Source organism: Carex rostrata, chromosome 35 (genome assembly GCF_964058835.1).
Source record: "Carex rostrata chromosome 35, lpCarRost1.2, whole genome shotgun sequence".
In the NCBI taxonomy this organism is placed as follows: domain Eukaryota; kingdom Viridiplantae; phylum Streptophyta; class Magnoliopsida; order Poales; family Cyperaceae; genus Carex; species Carex rostrata.
In genome coordinates this window covers 4,388,365-4,408,434 of record NC_135952.1, presented here as the reverse complement: position 1 = coordinate 4,408,434, position 20,070 = coordinate 4,388,365, and the positions used below count along the sequence as shown (strand labels likewise).

At 35.5% G+C, this 20,070-nt stretch overlaps 2 protein-coding genes across 2 annotated transcripts in view; one reads left to right on the top strand and one right to left on the bottom strand.

Annotated features, from left to right (window-relative positions):
• The window catches only part of LOC144549381 (putative glutathione S-transferase GSTU6), a 69,153-nt gene that overhangs the window by 2,976 nt on the left and 46,107 nt on the right, over nucleotides 1–20,070 (bottom strand). The window lies entirely within an intron of this gene.
• LOC144549373 (zinc finger BED domain-containing protein RICESLEEPER 1-like) lies at nucleotides 12,131–15,346 on the top strand. The gene is made up of 2 exons (XM_078298076.1): nucleotides 12,131–12,242; nucleotides 13,416–15,346. The coding sequence occupies exon 2, from the start codon at nucleotides 13,419–13,421 to the stop codon at nucleotides 15,336–15,338; it is 1,920 nt and encodes a 639-aa protein (XP_078154202.1). The 5' UTR covers nucleotides 12,131–12,242; nucleotides 13,416–13,418; the 3' UTR covers nucleotides 15,339–15,346.

The window sequence follows — 20,070 nt, the reverse complement described above, 5'->3', positions numbered from 1 at the left end:
TTTGAGGCACTAAATAATATTTTTTTTTGAAATTCTGATGTTTCGGATACCTGGCAATTGCCCTTAGGGCAAAATTCAAATCCGTCTCGTCTCCCCTTTTCCGAAAAATGGTCATATACGCAAATCTGACTTTCTTAGCCAAAGTTATGACTGTTTAAAGTTTTTTCAAAAACTGAACTTTGAAAATTCATAACTAATTGTAGAAAAATCCAAATAAATTGAAATTTGTGTCAATTCTGTGTATTTTTGAATGCTCTCCATGCTTGTGTAATCATTTTTGCAGTTTGGTCCCTGTATCAATCTAGACTTGCTAATTTATCAGAAGATGTCAAATTTGATATTTTTAATGCATTGCACTCTACTAGTGGTCTTTGCTTAGTGCATGGCTACTGAGTTTGGACTTGGTACCATACCAGAGGTCAGTCTAGGGTGCATTGTGCATAGACATAAATCTAATTTGAGATTTGAACATATTTTAGTAGCTATAAACTACTGTTTTAGTATCAGAAATAAAGAGAAGAAGATCAAAGCTCCCAGACATCATTTAATCAAAAATTTTGAAATATGCTTGAAATTTTTTGAATCAAGGTGAAGTCCTTAATTAGTGTTATCTTTAGACTTGTGATATCCAACTGACAAATCAAATGAAAGCTATATAAAGTTACGACATCACTCATAAATATATCAAATGTCTTATTTTTTGGCATACACCCTAAAAAAAAACTAAAACAAATATTCAAATAAAAATAGTAAGATCTCAAAAAAAAGGGGGGGGGGGACCGCCCAGCAAAGGGGCGGTCTGGTCCCTAGTGGACTGCTCCTATCTCAGGCAGTCAGGTAGAATAGTGGACCCCCTGTGCCCCGGGCGGTTGGGGCAGTTTTAAAAAAAAAATTGAAGTTGGGGGCAGATCTGTAAAAATCTTTTTTATTTTAGGATTTTAATAAAAATGTCTGCATTTAATTTGCTACTAAGTGGATTTGACTCATTGAGTCAGATTCAATTTTTTTTTTTAAATTCGATAGAAGCCAATTCTCCTAATTTTTTTTAAAAATTTTTTTTGGATCTCTATAATTGAGACAGATCTATATTTTTATCTGATTTTCTGTGGCCTCTACATTCGAAATTTTTTCTTTAATATCTATTTTTTTATTAAAATAAAATATACTCATGGATCTAGACTATTGAGTCCCAGCCATATATTTGGATCGGACTTATTGAGTCAAATCTTTCTAAATTTGTTACAATTCAAATACTCTTTCTGTTTTCGTACGTACGAATTTAATAATTTATGTAGATAAAAAAATTTCGTGTTAGTGTTACGCCTCAATCATACCGATCGATGCATTGTCAATTAATAATGAAATACGATACGCCTTGGACCGATATTTTTATTTTTATCCAAAATTTAAATTAAATTTCAAAAATCAACCGAACCCGCTTCGTTTTTCAAATTCTACCCAAACCGGTCAACCGTTAACCGGACCAAATTTCCGGTTAACGGTTAACCGGACTCTTTAAAATGGTCCGGTTAACCGTTAACCGGAAAATTGGTTTCGGTCCGGTTAACGGTTAACCGGTTTCATTGGTTCGGTTAACCGTTTAGCGGAAAGATTGGTTCGGTGAACCGTTAACCGGACCCGGGTTATTTTATTTTTTTTTTAGACGCGTGGGGGTCATGCCGATGGGGTATCGACACGTGGCAGATGGGATGGGTTCGGTGAACCGTTAACCGGACCCGGGTTTTTTTTTTTTTTTTTTTTTAGACGCGTGGGGGTCATGCGATGGGGTGTCGACACGTGGCATATCCACTGTAGACCCGTGGCTGATGATTTTATAAGGGGGTAAGGTTTGAGAATGTTTTAGCATGGTGCTCGTTTGAGAAGCAGAGCAGAGATCATCCGACATCAGGTTTTTTTTTTTTCATAAGAAATAATTTTTTCAAATTACAGTGTACAATATACCAGGAACTAGTTTAATTAGGAAAGTGTTAAATAAGCCTTATTCCATATAAATAGAAATTAATAATTTTGTCGTTTACAAAAATGAATGATGCTTAATTGCTTATGCTGCTCATTGAATTTGCTTATCTTTTATTTATTTTATTATTAAAATAATAGTGTTGTCTAATGAATGATGTTCTTATTGTTAGTTAAAATAGATTGTGTCGGATTATATTTATGTTTTTGCACGAATATTACTATGTTCTGAAAAGTTAATTTATGTAATTATTTATTCGGTTAATATTTTATTTAATTTTTAGTTACTAATAATAATTACTTAAGAATTTATATAATATGATATCTTTATTAATGACATCCGTCAAATTTGCAAAATCCCATCACCTGAAAAAAAAATATTAATTCAACATGATTCATCTTGTAAGAAGGTTCTTTGCTGAGCTAATGTCAAACTAATGTACAACCAATGAGCAATCAAGCCTTAAAACAATCAAGAAAGACTTTAATAATTTTGTCCTTTACAAAATAATTTTGTAAGTGCTAATATTTTAATTGTTTTGGTTCTTTTCCTAAAAATTTCATGTATTACTCCATGGAGAAATAATTAGAGATTATCATCAGATGTTGCATGTATTAAACTTGTTAGGTTGAATTTGATTGAATTTGAAAGATATTCAAAATTCAACCCAATTATCCTTAAAAATTCAACCCAATTAATGTAAAATTCCAAAATGGTGAAAAATAATTTAGAAACTTCCAAAATAGTGTAGAATAATTTAGAAAAGTTCCAAAATAGTTTAGAGTAATTTGTAAAATACCAAAATGGTGAAAAATAAATTAGGAAGTTGTAAAATAGTGTAGAATAATTTAGATAATTTTAAAGTGGTGCCCGAATAATTTAGAAAGTTCCAAAATAGTCGATAATAATTTAGAAAAGTTCAAAAACGGTCTAGAATAATTTAGAAAATTTTAAAATAGTGTAAAATAGTTTAGAAAATTTAGGTAATCCAAATTGGTTTAGAAATAATTAGAAACATCCAAAACGGTTTAGATTAGTTTAAAATTCTTGAAAATAATGAATTAACTTTGAATTAATTTTGTAGCATGGCAGACGAAATCAATGATGAAGTACCTATGGCGCGAGATACTTTTAGTGATCTGTTGTGGATACCGCATACCAGTCACAGGGTGTGTCAGGCTTCTGAGGAGGTAAGCAATTACTTATTTCTTTTTTTCTGACTTGTTCAGAAATATCATCTTGTTTTAATTTCGAATTTTTATCTTCGGTAATGTAGAAAAAGGAGGTTATAAACGTGAAGCACTACCGTTGCATGACCGCGTACCACGCTGCATACGCGCCATTCTTGATTCGATTGGGTTTATACCAGATCGCATGCATGCCTCACAAGAAAATCGACGCGGCGCTGATACACGGACTTGTGGAGCGGTGGCGTCCCGAGACACACACCTTTCATCTTCCCTTCGGAGAGATGACAGGTATTAACTTCGAAACCATTTCAAATAAATCTGTTCTTTGTGATAATTTACTGACAATTCAAATGAAGAAATTTATATTTTTTAATTTGATAAATTACAGTTACTTTGGAGGACGTCAGCTGTTTATGGGGTTTGCCCATTACGGGAGTCCCAGTGACAGGGACTACAGACGGGAGGAATGCAAAAGGCAGGCTCTTCGAATTGTTAGGAATCAAAGAGCATGAGCAGAGTGATCTTTTGAAAAAACGGGGGTCTGAGAGAAATGAAAAAAGCATGGAGTTGACTTTCCTCAAATCTAAGTTTCGTGAACGATTTGAGAATCTACCAGTAGAACGCGACGAGGATACGCTGAAGTGGTAAGTATATATATATATATCAATTTATCCGTTCTTTAGCCTATCAATAATGTACTCACCTTGTCTTGAATTTTGCTAGGTATGTCCGTGCATATATCTTGGACCTGATGTCGTCCAGTTTGTACCCAGACAGTGGCGGGGACGGGATACCGTTGTGGTATCTCGATCTAATTGTGGATTTGGACACGCCGGTACAGTACAATTGGGGTGGTGCAGTTCTTGCATATCTGTATCGGCATCTATGTCTCGCTACCGAGCCCGGGAGAGGATCTATGTATGGTCCGGTGATGCTTCTGCAGCACTGGTCATGGACCCGCTTTCCAGTTCTCCGGCCTGAGCCGCAAACTAAAAATTGGGAACCTACCTGGGGCGCTCCATCGCTTGATACAGGCGCATCTTTTGCGTACAAATGGTGTTGTCCGCACAAATACGTGTCATCCTCCCACTACAAGACCCAGGGTGCACGTATCCCGCGGGGCCAGTTTCAGAGTTTGACGGAGAATCATGTGAATTGGGAGCCGTATGGGACGGTCTACAGCAAGATTCCGACAGTGACCCAGCAGGGAAGGGTATGTTTCAATCTAGTTATTTATTTAGTTATGTGTTACCGTATTTATAAATTATAACTCACATTCTTGATAAATTTATCAGCCCTACTACTTGTATCGCGGTCCACTGTTATTTTATTGGATCGTTGAGCATACCTATCCGGATCGCTGCATGCGCCAATTCGGATTGTTTCAAGAGATTCCGGTGCCAGAACCATTGAATAGGCACACGCATGTTGAGTTGCACAAGTAAGGTTTACTCACCGTCAATTTCCTTATTTATGTTACTTATCTTTGGATGTTAAGTTCTTATAAAATTATGAGCAGGTTGATGTTGGGCTCAAAGAAGAACGAGTCCTGGGCCACAAGACACGTGGAATATGTTCAGTTGGCTACTGCATATGAGGCGCAAGTAATCAGAGAAGGTCGCTCGTTTGACCAAAACGACCTTCCGCGTTATCGCAAGTGGTACCAGAAGGATGGCATCTGTCTATCTGTTTAGTCAGCACGTGGAAGGAATGGATCGTACGAATTGGCTCCCCAGAGCAGAGCACGGGCCGAGTGGATACATTCCCAGCGGACCACTTGTCACTCGAACTGTAAATATTTTTAATTGCTATCCTCGTTGATTCAGTTATTTAAGACTCATAATTGCTAAAATTGAAACTGTTTGTGTATAGGCATTGACTGGGATTGGAGAGTTGGCGCACGGCGTCAAGATGTTCTTTACCAAGGGGTGGCGAAAGCTTGGTAAAAAACTGATGAGAACCGGCTGGCGTCTCTGCTGTGATACAGGTTTCGGTCCACGTGCCCAGCAAATGATGGATGAGGCGGGGATTCCAGAAAACTGGGAAGCGATCCCATCGGACGAGCCTACTCCTATTGGGGCGTATCCATATCCAGAACCGCCTAGATTCGAAGGCCCAGATCCTTTTAAGGGTTGGTTATACGACGGCACCGAATGGAGAAAGTACATCTCACCAGAAGCATTTGCACCGGTAAATCCACCACATCCAGTCGCAGCCCCCGGACAGGTAATTTGTAATTTTACTTAAAAAAATTGTCTTTAAACCACAACTTATCAAACTAAATTCTAATTATAGGTATCTCAGGATGAGGGGACGCAAGCTTGGAATCCGAACAGCCTTTTGCAGACGCATGGGCCGAGTTACAGCCTACATCAGAACGTTGATCTCGGGCAGGTATGTTTTTCGTTTTGAACAAGTATTTTTTTTATGAATTACAATTATTTTTTTAGGAATTAAAGCTGTGTATGAATTTCAGGTGAATCAGGATCAGAGTGGATGCAATCCGTCTTGGGAGGATTATCAGAGACAGGGAATAGGCACAGGCAACATAGAAGATTTGTTGGATTTGCAGGAGCAGGCGGATATCGACATTGCACGACGAGTATCTATGGAGACTTTGCGGCAAGAGCACCCGAGGAATAGTTGGTTATTTGAAGGGCAACCTATCGATATTGGTGACGCAGGAGCATCCACATCCCATTCACGTCCACCTATAGATACTGTTGACGCAGAGGCATCCACATCCCATTCACGTCCATCCGATGGTACTGCAGGCGAGAGAAGTCCAGAAGAACAACTGGGAAGGGGTCGTAGGCGCCGCCGTGCGACCCGGCGCTTCACGTATGCAGATTATCCCGGCCACATGCCCGGCCTTTGATCTATTTACTTATCTTTTATCTATGTCTGTAAAAGTTATCTATTTTGGTTGTACTGCCCGTTAGATTTGGAACCAGTTGTTCAGCTTTAATTATTTTTATTTCCTTCTGTCTTTTAATTGGTATTCGAAACCATTATCTGTAACTTTAACCATTTCATCGTAACCGCCTCCTCTAAACTAAAATAGTTTTCAACACGTACAAATAAAATAGTTCTTAGCACATACAAATAAAATAGTTGAACTAAACTTAAATTGACAACCTACTTACTAACAATGCTAGCCAGTCTTTTTTATCACTCCCATAGGACGTGCTAGCCAGACCTTTTTATCTACAAAATCATCATCAGATATTTCAAAATAGTTGTTTTTCTTTTCCTCTGTCTTTTCTTTTCTTCGGTCTTGACAGTTGTTTTTCTTTTCCTCGGTCTTTTCTCGATTGTTACTGTTCATCTTTATCGTCTACAATTTAAAAATCAGCAAATTAAAATAGTTCTCAACACATACAGAATGAATTAGTTCTAAACACATACAAATAAAATAACACACAAGTTAATTTCTACGACGCAGATTGAAATGTTGTCCGATGGTGCGCCAAACAGTTGTATTTGTTCTTGCCGGTTGCTCTGCCGCTGCTTGTGCCTGTCTTGTTGCATCCTCTACATGTAGTGTAGAGCATGTATTAAATTGTGAATTTAATTCAAACATGTATTTATAGTTGATTGATCAGCTATACCTGCAGCATTCCGATCAATTGTCTCACGATGAGGCTGGTGTCCGAGTCTCCGACCACGCATTCTGTCCATTTCCATCGGTATGCGGTCGTGTCGTCTCCGTCCTTTCTTGATCAGATCCGAATCAGGTATAATTTTTGGGCCATTATATGCAGGCCATTCACATTGGTTGCCTTTCGGTTCCCAATGTCCGCTCCATGTTTGTAACACTATTGACATACGGTACAAGGGGTTGACGTATAAATTTTCGTCATATCTCATTTCGCGGACAACTGCCATGAAATGAGAACATGGTATGCCGGTCAGTTGAGGCTTCTGACATTCACATTCAACCTTGTTGTTGTCCATAACAACAACCCTATAACCGAAATCCCTACGAGTATACTCAAGTCTCGGTTGATTACGCCTTGCTGGTATTTTTTCACCCTTAACCATGACCTCAAAAATACCATGTCTTCCACGATAAGGAATCACAGTCATGTTCCTTCCTTTTTCGATACGCTTTTGCAATAACTGGGTTACCCTTTCGGACCACACCTGACCATGCTGAAATCTCATTTGAGTTTTGCTCCATCGGTCAAAAAACCATTTATTCAACTTATAAAACGTGTCCTCCACGACCCCTGAAACCGGTAATCGCCGACTAATTTTGAACACGGCGTTCAGTGACTCTGACCCATTTGTTGTCATTATCCCCCATCGGTGACCTCCGTCCTCTGCTTGATACAACTTCTCCGGACATGGAAGCTCGTCTTCATCATTAGGGTTCCTCTTACCCACCTTGTTAAGGTAGTCGATAGCCTTCGGACAACCAATTTCAAAGTCTTGTAACATCTCCTGCAACCTCCTAGGTTTGCATTTGTTCACTCCAGCTATGAACCTATCGCTAACCTCTCTCTTACGCCCCACGTGCTTGTAGAGATTTTCGGCAACATGTTGAGAGCAATACCGGTGCACACATTGATCGGTAGTCTCATCCCACCCGAGATTTGGATCCTGGAACACGGCTTTAATTCCCAAATGTCTATCCGATATGACACAAAAGAATCGATTATCTCCAATTACTTCCAGCCTCAACCATCTCATAAAAAAACCCCAGTTGTCAGCACTTTCTTTCTCCACAATTGCAAAAGCCACTGGAAGTAATTGGTTTTCGGCATCGTACATACATGCCATCAGCAGCCTTCCTTGGTACCGTCCCGACATGAAACATGCATCGATACTAATAACTGGTCTGAGGAACGGTATCGCTGCAATACAAGCTCCAAATGCCCATGCCGCTCTGTGGAAAAGCCTGTCAGTTTCTCCATCAATCGGGGTCGAGATCACACAATACTTGGTTCCTGGATTGTTTCTTTTGATGGCTTCTAATAGTGGAATAAGCAAGTTGTACGAGTTCTCCCAACTCCCAAACAGATTTGCAATAGCAAGCTCACGGCCTCTCCATAATTTATTGTACTTGGGGGTTACCTTATTATATTTCTGCATGACGATATCTCAGATATGATTTATAGGAGAGCACACATCCCTTCTAATAGTCTTATCAATTGCAAGGGCAACCATCTCTGCTGTCAGCTGACAATGATCAGTACGTGTTGTTGATACTCTGCACGTATGAGGATACGCTTGTTTGGTAATAATCCAAGATTCTGAAAGACCGTTTTGCTTGGCGCATATCTTAAATTTACAAAAAACATCTCTGCACGCCACCTCGTAACGTCTGGGTTCACTTCTAAGAACCTTGCACTCACAGTTCTTATCGAGATGGAACTCATTGATTGCTATCCTTAGAGCCGTTTTTGACTCATAGACTACGCCCTTAGCCAACGGATTATCGAATGTTTTTTTTGAGCTGCCGAAAAAATCGACATCCGCAGGCCGAAAACCGGATATGTCATTGAAACTATCAACCGGATGTGTCATATTTTCTCGACCAGTTATCGGGTACTGTGATTGACGGGATTGTGTTTGACGAGACTTTGATTGCGACTGGCTGAGTGGTTCAATGTCATCGTCGGAACCCAATGACTCATCTGAGAGCATCTCATCTCCACTTTCCAAACTGTCAGAATCAATTGCATCCACAGGTACATGCGAATAATCACGTACCTGTCTACGGACCCGACTGGTATTGGGTCGGGGTCTAACTGGTAAATCCACAGAGTTTCGACTGGTACTGAGTCCGGGTATAACTGGTTGATCCACAGAGTTGCTAACGATACTGGGTCGGTGTCTCATTGGTACATCCACAGAGTGCCGACCGGTACTGGGTCGGGATCTAACTGGCATTGGGTCAGGATCCACAGGATTTCAACTTGTACTGGGTCGGGATCGAGGTTCAGGAATCTGACTGGTACAGTTCGGTTCCAATTCTACATATAACTCTAGAATTGGTAACCTTTGTGAAAAAGACGACACAACTCCTAACATGAATTCGAACGATTGTTGGTCCATTACCGGTACTAATTGATAGTCACGTTGTCCATCGGTGGACATATTAAACCTGGCTTGAATTTCCAGATTTGCTTGACTAGCATTGTACCCAACAAATTTATAAATCTCATTCTGAAGATAATCAAAATTGTGGTTCACGGTTAGCGGTACTGAGTATTTAGCTCGGGTACTGTAAAAGACCCCGTCATCATTGTATTTGATTTCCCCTCCAATAAAAATTTTCGCACAAATGGTTGTCATTTTTAGTTTCGATTGGTCTGGCAATTTAAAAAATAACAACATATAAGTAATTAAAACTTGTCTGGACCTCTAAAAATTATTCTATATCATTTTACATTTTTCTAAATTATTGTAGACCATTTTGGATATTCCTAAATTATTCTACACCGTTTTGGAATGTTCTAAAAAATTATAAATTATTTCGACAATATTCTGAACCGTTTAAAATGAACTAATTAATTATATTATCAATTAAAATAAATAAAAAACAAAAAATACCTGAATCGAAGAGCCGATTGATCAGACAGTCAGAGCTCCGTAAGGATTCCTAAAACAATTCTAAATCATTTTAGAATTTTTTTGTCATATTCTAAACTATTTTGGAACCTTGGTAGCTACTACCAAGTTTTCAAAAAAAAAAGAATCCGTAATTTGTTATTAAATTAAATAATAAATTAAATAATAAGTAACATTCTTTCTCCATTACTTTTGATTTATATTTTTTATAACAATAATGAACAATTTGCCAATTTATTTTATTTATCACATGTTGGTCAAAAACAAAATTGTGGTACATATTGAATAACAATAATATATGCAAATATTACGGTTATAATATGTTGTATTTTGGTTGGATATTTTAATTTCTTCTTCTCCAGCAGACGAAATTTCAAAAATCGATAGTTAAAAAATAAACTTATATAATTTACAAATTAATTATAAAAATAAATTACCTTCTTTTTTCTTCTTTTCTTTGGTTCGTATCTCAAACAGCGGTTTTTTTTTTTTCCTTTTCTTCCGTTCGTCTCTCAAACAACAATTTTTTTTTTTGGTTTCATCTCTCTGTCGGACTTATATTTATAGAGCCGAAGCCATACACTTGGTTCGGTTAACCGTTAACCGAACCCTTGGTCCGCTAAACGGTTAACCGAACCCAAAGCCTTGGTCCGCTAAACGGTTAACCGAACCAAGGGTTCGGTTAACCGTTTAGCGGTTTGGGTAGTTTTAAAATTTGAAATGCGGTTCGGTTGATTTTTGAAATTAAATTTAAATTTTGGATAAAAATAAAAAAATCGGCGCCTTGGAGGCTTATGACTCTTTAATTAATGGGGGAATTTTAGGTATATTCCTCAAAAAATTTAAAATTACGTATTTATCTTTCAAAAATTTAAAATGTATTCTCAGCTAGACTTCAAAATTCAAATACTAAAAAAATTACTCATTTTATTTTCTTTTATATTAAAACTCATTCTAAAATTCTAAAATATTCATTATTATTAATAGCATATAAAGCCCATCAGACTCAAATTTGAATATGAACAGTTCTTTTACCGTCCAAATTGCTTTTAGATATGTGTGCATAAGATCAGTACGAATCTTGATGTGAACATGCATGCATATTGAAGCGATGTGCATAGATCTTAATGTGATGCGTGCAGATCGGAATTGCTTTAAGATATGTGCACAGTAAATCAGCACGAATATTGAAGCGTACACACATATCTTAATGCGATGTGTGCGGATCAGACGGTAGAGAAATCCTTTAGATTAAAATATGAGTTTGATGGGGTTTATATACTTTTAATAAAGGATAAAATAAATTTGTGAGGAAAATACGTAATTTTAAAGTTTAAAGAGGGAAATACGTAATTTTGTAATTTTGAGGGAGAGCATAAAATCTAAATCTCGCAGTGCAGTTGCAGAATTAAGTGTTAATATGATAATTAATTGTACTGGAAATGAAGCAGAGATGGAGTACTTTAGTGGTGTTTGTGTGTTGGAGATCAGATCGAGTGCGTATCCTCTGAGATATCTCAAATTTTGCGTGACCAACGTGTCCGTTGGTTATTCGAGGTGATGTAGGGGGTCAGTATTATGTTTGCTTTGAGATTCGTGCAGAGCATATTTAAACGGTTGGGATTTTCCATAAAGTCACGCAAAGTTTGAGATATCTCAGAGGATACGAATTCGATCAGATCACGGTACAACTCGTGCTCAGCTTCGATGACCGTACCGAAATTAATTATATATAATATAACAAGTTGGAACAATTAATATTCGCTTCACTGTCTGTGTTAGTGTTAGGCCTTGCTTTATAAATTCTCCAACTCTGTTCTTCTCTTCTGCATGCTCCGGATAATTAATCTCTTTTTTTTATTCTTTGTAAGCGCCTCATCTAATTGCTCAAGTTCCTTTTCCTATTTACTAATTACTGACCCCCATTAGGGCTGCTAATGAGTCGAGCCGGCTCACGAATCAATGAGTTGAGCGGCTCAATATTTCATTATGAATTAGACTCAAAGCTGAAAAAAACTCAAACTCAGCTCAGCTCGTTTTTTGAAAAAGAAAACTCGGCTCAGCTCGGCTCATGTAAATTCTTGATTCGATTCAGCTCGACTCGTGAGCTCGCGAGCCGGCTCGCGAGTCGACTCATATTTTAAAACTATTTGGTTAATAGGCTCTGCTCGGCTCATCGCGAGTTCACCTCTCGCTCAGTTCAGTTTCGTAGAGCGCTCTCTGGCTCTCTCCGTCTCTCTCTCTCTGGATCTCTTCCTCTCTCTCTCTCTCTCTCTCTCTCTCGCTCTCTCCGTCTCTCTCCCTCGCTCTCTCTCTCTGACTAGAGCGGCTCGTGAACTCTTCCTCTCTGGCTCTCTCCGTATCTCGCTCCAGAAATCTCCGTCTCTCTCTCAGTTATCTCTCGCTCCATAAATCTTGGAATTTCTGGAAGAAAGCGGGTGAATTTTTGTGGGTTTTGTGTGGTTTATACTCAGAAATCTGCAACAAAGCTAGAGGTTTGTCTACTCTATTTCAATTTATTTTTACTGAAAATTGAATTAATTTGAGTTATTCTTGTAAGGTGAACTGATATTGTTTTGCCAGTACCAGAACGACTTGTGTTCCAGGAACATGGTAAGGTGAACTGATATTATTTTGCCTTCTTTTTATTTTTTGTTGAACGACTTGTGTTCCAGTACCAGAACGACTTCTTTTTATTTTTTTGTTGGCTTCTTTGTGTTCAATTGTCCAATTATTAGCAAATTAAGGGTTATTTGAAGCATGATTAGACAATTGTGTAGATAGGTTAACGGAGTCTTCTTTGCACTGTCAAAGGTGAATTGTGAATAATCAGGCAAATGCTTGTTAACCCACATTTATGGGAACCAACACCATATCAGTGAACCAGCCGTATAAGTGATTTTGAGTAACCCTAAATTGTTATGTGCTTGGGAGTGAGTGACATGTAATTTGAGTTATTTCTAAAGCATGTCTTTGTTAATTGAAGGCGAAGAAAAGGCCGTGTGCAAAGGGAGAGGTGATTTGGCAAGGGGAACTTGAAAAGCAATTGCTTGAAGACTGGTGAAATTCAAGGTTAGTAAAGTGTGTAAACTCAAAAGGGTATTGCTTGCTAGCATATTTCTGTCAAATTTCTCTCTACGAACTGTCTGATTTTGAGTTATGTGTTATCCAGCTTTGTGCTTATATTTATGTCTCTCTGATTAAAGCTTTATATAGAGGTTTATATAGTTTCCTGATCTTTCTCTAATTTGTGGAAGTTGTACAGTTAGCTAACTTATGATGAAAAAGTGTCAGAATGAAGAAACACAGTACACAGAATTCAATTTTTGTACATATTTGACTATTTTTCCCCTTACTTGCGCTTAAATTTAGAAGCAGCATGAAACTCAACTGATGGACTTGAATTGAGGGTAATTTTGTAATCATATTGACAATGGCCTTGTATTCTATACCACTGTCAGTTTTTTTTTTGTTCCAGATTTCACAAACAACCTCCTAGACCAAATAATAAGCAAAAAAAGGAATTCGATTTCTACTGGATGGTCCTTTACACACACCATTGAAACAGATGGCTCAGATTCACTCTCAATTTGTAGTTCTTAATTTGTAGTTTTTTTTTTGAAGGTTAGATGGCTTTATTTCTAACGAGATGATTTTTTTTTGTACAGTTAATGTCTCAAACTCACTCCCAAACAAACCCTGAGATCGGGGATTCTCAAAGCATTGTAGGAAATGAGTTGACTATCGGTCAATCAAAAAAGAGAAAATCAATTGCGTGGAATCATTTTGATGAAGTCGGAGAAAAGGCCGTGTGCAAGCATTGTAAGAAGAAGTTGAGTATCGGTCCTGGCATAGGGACTACTCATTTGAAGCGCCATATCGAAAAAACATGCAAAAAGATCGATGAAGAAGAAAGGGTTTTGTTCACATTAGGCCAAAGAGATGATCTCCTTCCTTCAGCTAAATTTGATCCCGAGTTGACCCGTGATCTTATGACAATGCTTTTCATAGATGCTGAAATACCGTTTTCGGTAATTGAAAGTCGGTTTTGGGAACCAGCAATGAGGTCACTGAGACCCGAGTACAGAGCTGTCGGACGTCAGACTTTAAGGAATGATTGTGTAAGGGTCTTTAAGGCTGGAAGTGGGGTATTGATGGAGGAGTTTGAAGCATTAGATTCGCATGTATCTTTTACAAGCGATATTTGGACTTCAAGTGTTAGTTTGGGATATATGTGCGTAACGGCACATTACATCGATAAGAGCTTCAAGCTTCACAAAAAGATTATTTCTTTCAATCAAGTATCTTATCCACATTCAGGTACAGGAATTGCCAGTGCAATTAAGAAAGCTATATTTGATTGGAAGTTTGATCAAAAGGTATTCACAATCACTCTTGATAATTGCTCAGCGAATAATAATGCAATGTCGTTTCTAGATAACATACTTTGGGACAAGTCTGTTTTTGATGGTGAAAACATGCACATGAGATGTGGGGCACACATCTTAAATATTATGGTGCAAGATGGTATGGAGACTCTTCGAGTGGCTTTGAGCAAAATTAGAGAGATGATGCGGTATATAACATCTAGTGGCCAGCGACTCCAAAACTTCAATGATATCTTGGAAACAATGCACTTGCCATCTAAAAGAGGGTTGATTTTAGATTGTGTCACTCGATGGAATTCGACCCATGAGATGGTTTGTGAAGCTTTGAAATACAAGGATGCATTGATAAGGTATGCAGATGGCTCTCCAATTGAACTTCCTAGTTTGGAGGAGTGGAACTCGGTAGTAGAGATGGAAAAGTTTTTGCTAGTATTCCTTGATGCAACAAAGACTTTTTCAACCTGTAGGCGACCCTCTTCATATGCGTACCTGAAGGAAGTGTTTACTATTCGTAGCACTTTGTTGGAAGTTTATACGAATCCCATTTTGCAAAAATTATCACAGGATATGAAGAAGAAATTCAACAAGTATTGGGAAAACCCGAACGGGATACTAACATTAGCTTGTGTTTTTGATCCTCGAAAAAAGTTCGAATGGGTGGAGTTTTGTTTTGGGATTGCACATGGAGAGGGCACTGATGTGTGCAAAGCAAGAATAGAATGTATGCGGATGTCGCTTACAAAATGGTATAATTGGTATGAGAGCACAACCGGCCGAGCGACAAGTAGTATGTCACCGCAAGTGGAATGTCAAAATGAGAATCAAAAGAAGCTTGAGCTAAGTTTTCAGAAATTTCGTTCTCAAAACCGTCAATCGAGGCAAAAGAGATCCGAGTTGGATAACTATCTGGAAGATGCCATGGTGATAGACTTGGATGAAGAATTTGATGTTTTGCAATGGTGGAGAAAAAATTCAGAATTGTATCCGACTTTAGCAAAAATGGCAAGAGATTTCTTAGCAATTCAAGTGTCAACCGTTGCATCCGAGTCGGCTTTTAGTGCAGCGAGTCGGTTGACAGATCATCTACGGAGTTCTATGGCACCAGAGACAATCGAGGCACTTATTTGCTCCAAGGATTGGTTCGCCTCTATTGATGGGAGCTTCAACTTGGACCAATTTCGTCCATTCATGCCGAATTCTTGATTGGTGTTGGAGGTAAATACTTCATTTATAATTAAATTATAGTTCTTCTCATATTAAATTATAAACAACACACTTAGGTTAGGACAATAATGAACTGCTCTTTTTAGGTTCGGTTGGGACAAGATCAAGGGTCTAACTAATAAAATATAATTGATTTTGGGTTAGGTTGAAGAATGGTGGTGGTATTTGCTCTGAAGTTTCTGATATGCTAGAAGAATGGCGGTGGTATTTGCTAAGAAGTTTTTCTTTGTTTAAGTTATGAACTTTAATTTAGTTGATTTAGTTTTATCTCTTCTTCTCATATTGGATCTGACTATTTCATAATTTGTTTTATGTGAATGTTTTTTGGGATATTATAATTTGATTTGGAGAGATTGTTGGTTATTTTGTTTTTTTCTGTGGATTACTAGTTAATTTTTTATGATGACTATTTGAGATTACTGATTAGTTTGTTAATTTACTCATTATATAACATTTTTATGATGACAAAGCCATATCTGGTATCAATTGCGCGTGTATTTAACAATGGTTTAAATAGCGTTTATCGCGAAATAGCGTACGGGTTAAAAAAATCGCGCTATGCTCAAATAGCGGCGCTATTTGGGCATAGCGCCATAGCTTTTTTGGTCGGAAAACGCTATAGCGGCGCTATAGCGCCGCTATAGCGCGCTATTTAAAACACTGGTATTTAATGATCTTGGGTTCAAAATATGTTGGCAAACAGAGATATACAGGTTATGGTTATACACGGAGATATACATGTATTAAATAATTTGTGAATGATATTCTTGAGTCAAATTTTAATTGATTGATATTAGTTTAGACATGTTTTGTTATACTATGAATTATTATTTCATAAAACATTTTTTTGTACTAATTAAGTTTGATTTAATCTAAATGGAAGTGATCTCTTGTAAATAAATTATCTCGATATTTCTGACATACAGGAAAATAAGATAAACGTTAAATTTAAGATTATAAGTATAATATATATAATAAATTTATCATCATACCTATAAAAATCACAAGACATTGTTCATATCTTGTACTAAGCAACTAAATTATCTGTTTTAAAAGTATATATATATTTTTTATTTCTACCCTCTGAACTAAAAACATATTTATAATAAATAAAAAATTGAGCCGTCTGCGGTGAAAATGACATTGCGTTCCTTAAATTTTCCGAAATTTTTAATTTTTTTGTTTCTCTAAAGCTACAAATAAAAAAAATCTGCTGACGATAAACGGATGGATGCTAATAGCATCATTCTTTAAGAATAAAAATATGAGTCGGCTCGCGAGCCGACTCGTGAGCTCGTGAGCCGAGTTGAGCTTTTTCTTTCATGAGCCGAGTCGAGCCGAGCTTTTTTGAGCATGAGCCGAGTCGAGCCGAGCTTTTTCTTTCAAAAATGAGCCGAGTTAAGAGCCGAATCATTGGGCTACAATTGACGAGCCGAGTCGAGCTTGAGCCGAATCTTAATCATTAGCAGCCCTAACCCCCATCATATGTAAAACGAACTTTTTATTTAAATTATAGCAGATTTGTTTAAAAGAATATTATTAATACCTTGTTTGTTGTATGAATACTTGGGTGAATAAAAGTGGGTTTGTATAGGCACCATCAATACCTTGTTTCTTGTATGAATACTTCGGTCAATGATTATAAATACGGCCTATATTGGTTACTCAAGAATATTAATTAGATTAATTTATCGTGGAAAATATTTTAGTTTGTCTTTATGTAATTTATTCATAGCTTGTACGTATGTCAAAATTGTAATTGGGGATTTATAATTTATTCATAGCTTTCATTAATTGTAATTGGGGATAACTTAAATTGCTTCAAATCGATTTGTACACTTATCCAACAATAAATCACTTAATTTTGAACGATGAATGGCTCAAAATTTGATAGATTTCTCCTCACAAGCTTTCGAGAAGTTGTCTCCATTCTATTATTAAGCATATTGAATGTTCGATCTGCCAACGACTATGATTGAAAGTTAAAATTTAGAATTTAATTTCAGCCCTCCAATTACATAATATGTCTTCTTTTGATTACATGCATATGAATAATGTGTAGAAGTCTAAATGTAACTAAAAACACTCGCCACACGATGCATTACAATTAAAATTTAATAAATTCTTAAATTTAGTGATATAATGTTTCTTTATTCCCCCCTTTCTAATTTAGCGATATAATTATGTTTCCTTATTTGATTCCTTATTTCTCTTCTATGTTTTTATTGTTATTGCCGTGAGAAATCTAAAAATATTATCATTTTTTTTTTTATACATATCACAATGGAAATCAACTGAAAATCTTAGAAGCACAAATCAAATGATGAGTGTATGCACCTGATGAGGAATTAGCGGAAGAACAGGAAGAGGCTGGGAGGAAGAACATGAACAAGTAATTTGGTTGTGACAAATTTTCATTTTTTGGTTCATATTTTCATTTTTATTTTATAATTCATATATTTTAATGTTTGATGGAAATAGTCGTCTTTTTTGTTTTAAATAAATAAAACGGACCTTAAAAGGTGAATGATTTTAATGCTATGTAAAATATTGAAATAAGGTGAACAATTATAATGCTATGTAAAATATAGAAATATTTGATATAATAATCATTTTGATTTGAAACTTTGAGATTTAAAAACAAAAATTTGATTTTTGCTTATTTTAATATCTTATGTTACCTTTTTTGTTGTTCTGATTTTAGAGTAACCAAACCCAAAAAGAGCAGACCTAATATATAAGACCTGATGATAGAGCACGAATCTTGATGTTATTTTCAAACCTCTTTTCGGTTGGCTCTGAGGAATTAGAGGAATTGACGTGTGGGTCCTTCGTGATAGAACAGCTAAGTCAAAATTCAAAACGGGGTGGAAGAAATTTAAAGGGATCAAGACATAAATGGAAGAAATTAAAAAAGACATGAGGAAATAAACCATCAAATTGAATGTAATGTTTCCTTTTACTTTTAAATTATTTTTACAAAAACGTTTAAGAGCTCAATCTTAATAAAGCAAGGTCAATAAAATTTGAATTGAATTTACAGTACTCATAAAAAAAAATCCAAACTATTAATTTATTAATCTGATTAATTAATGAATTAAATTTGTACATGTTTTTTTTTTCATTTTACTATATAATATTTAAAAACACGTTTATGGAATTTGTATAATGGTGAACTAATTTATCTTATTGATGAATTAATCTCTAAATATGAATTTATTATCTTTTCGCAAATATATGAAAATGATATTGAAAAATAATATGCAGCGTTTGATGCAAATCCATGTATCTTTTTATTAAAATTTAAGTCTTGATATGTAAAATTATATTATTACATTGATGTTGATTTTTTCACATTATTTTATTTGAGGATGTCTTATCTATTTTGAAATAAAATATTTTGTAATATTTTATATAAGTATTCTAATAATAGTTCACAACTTCACATATCTATGTGTTATTTATAATTCAATATTTATTGCTATTAATTTATTTCTTTGTCTAGATAAATTTAATATGTGCTTCTTTCTATACATAATCATGAGTCATGACTATAAAATAAATAAAGAAGGATAACAAATTTTAATGGTGAAATACATACCATACGAAAAATGAGGTGATCCTATCAAATATATTAAAAAATTACATTTATGTTACATGGCTTAAAAAGAATCACTTAATCTATTAAATATCTTAATTTATAGCAGTATTATATTAGAAGTTAAAAATAAAAAAAGTATTTAAGAAGGATAAAATTGTATTTAGAAAAAAAAAACTTTATTGTACTTAATAATTTAATTAGACAAGAAATGTCTCAAAATAATACATGTACAATCTACATGTACTTTTAGAAATGAGAGAAGCTAGGATGCTTTTTTATTTTGTTCTGTCATTTAATCATAATTTTATATTGTGAGACTGATATTAATCATTAAAAAAAATCAATTGATTAATAATTTTATGCCTCAATTACTCATTAATTTAAAAAAGAAAATCCGAATCCTGGGGATTGTATACTTAGTAACAGCTAGGATTTCAGACGGTTAGGGCATATTTTAAAAATAAAAATCAAGGACATTTTTGTAATTTTTTATTTAATTGAGGATAAATTAAAAAAATTAATGTTATCCACGGTTCAACTAATTAAACAAGTCAAGGGCATCGTGACAACTTTCTTTCAGCTTTCCCAACAATTTAGAAATGAAAATATTTTTCTAAACTTGAAATTAATTTAGGTAATGGGGTTGATAATCGAAATCTGTCCATCAACATACAAGAAGGTTAATTCTCTACCAAATTGACGGTTCGATCCGTCAATTTACAGCATTAATTATGCACAATTATTTTAGGTTAATTTTGTTATATTTTTTGATATGTTCAGTAAATTTTTAGCTTCCTACACAGTTCTAGATTAATTAATTTCACTAACTTCGTTATTAATCGCATGATTAATTGTATCCTTTAGAATTTTAAAAAATTATTAGCCTGAGTTTGAATATAACTTGAATAATTAGGTAAATATGTGAGCTGTTTTAATTTAGGAGAATAAATATATTATTGTAAATTAAAAAATTATATATATTTTTTGAATAACAAAATTTAAAATTTTCGTATGAAAAATCAGAAAAATTGAATGTAAAATAAAACCCTAATTTTAAAGGAGACAACATAACTTGTAGTGCAAGTAAACCGCAACCGGCTTCAGATATTA

Coding starts and splice junctions, on each gene's coding strand:
- LOC144549373 (XM_078298076.1), top strand. CDS start 13,419: ATGTCTCAAACTCACTCCCAAACAAACCCTGAGATCGGGGATTCTCAA.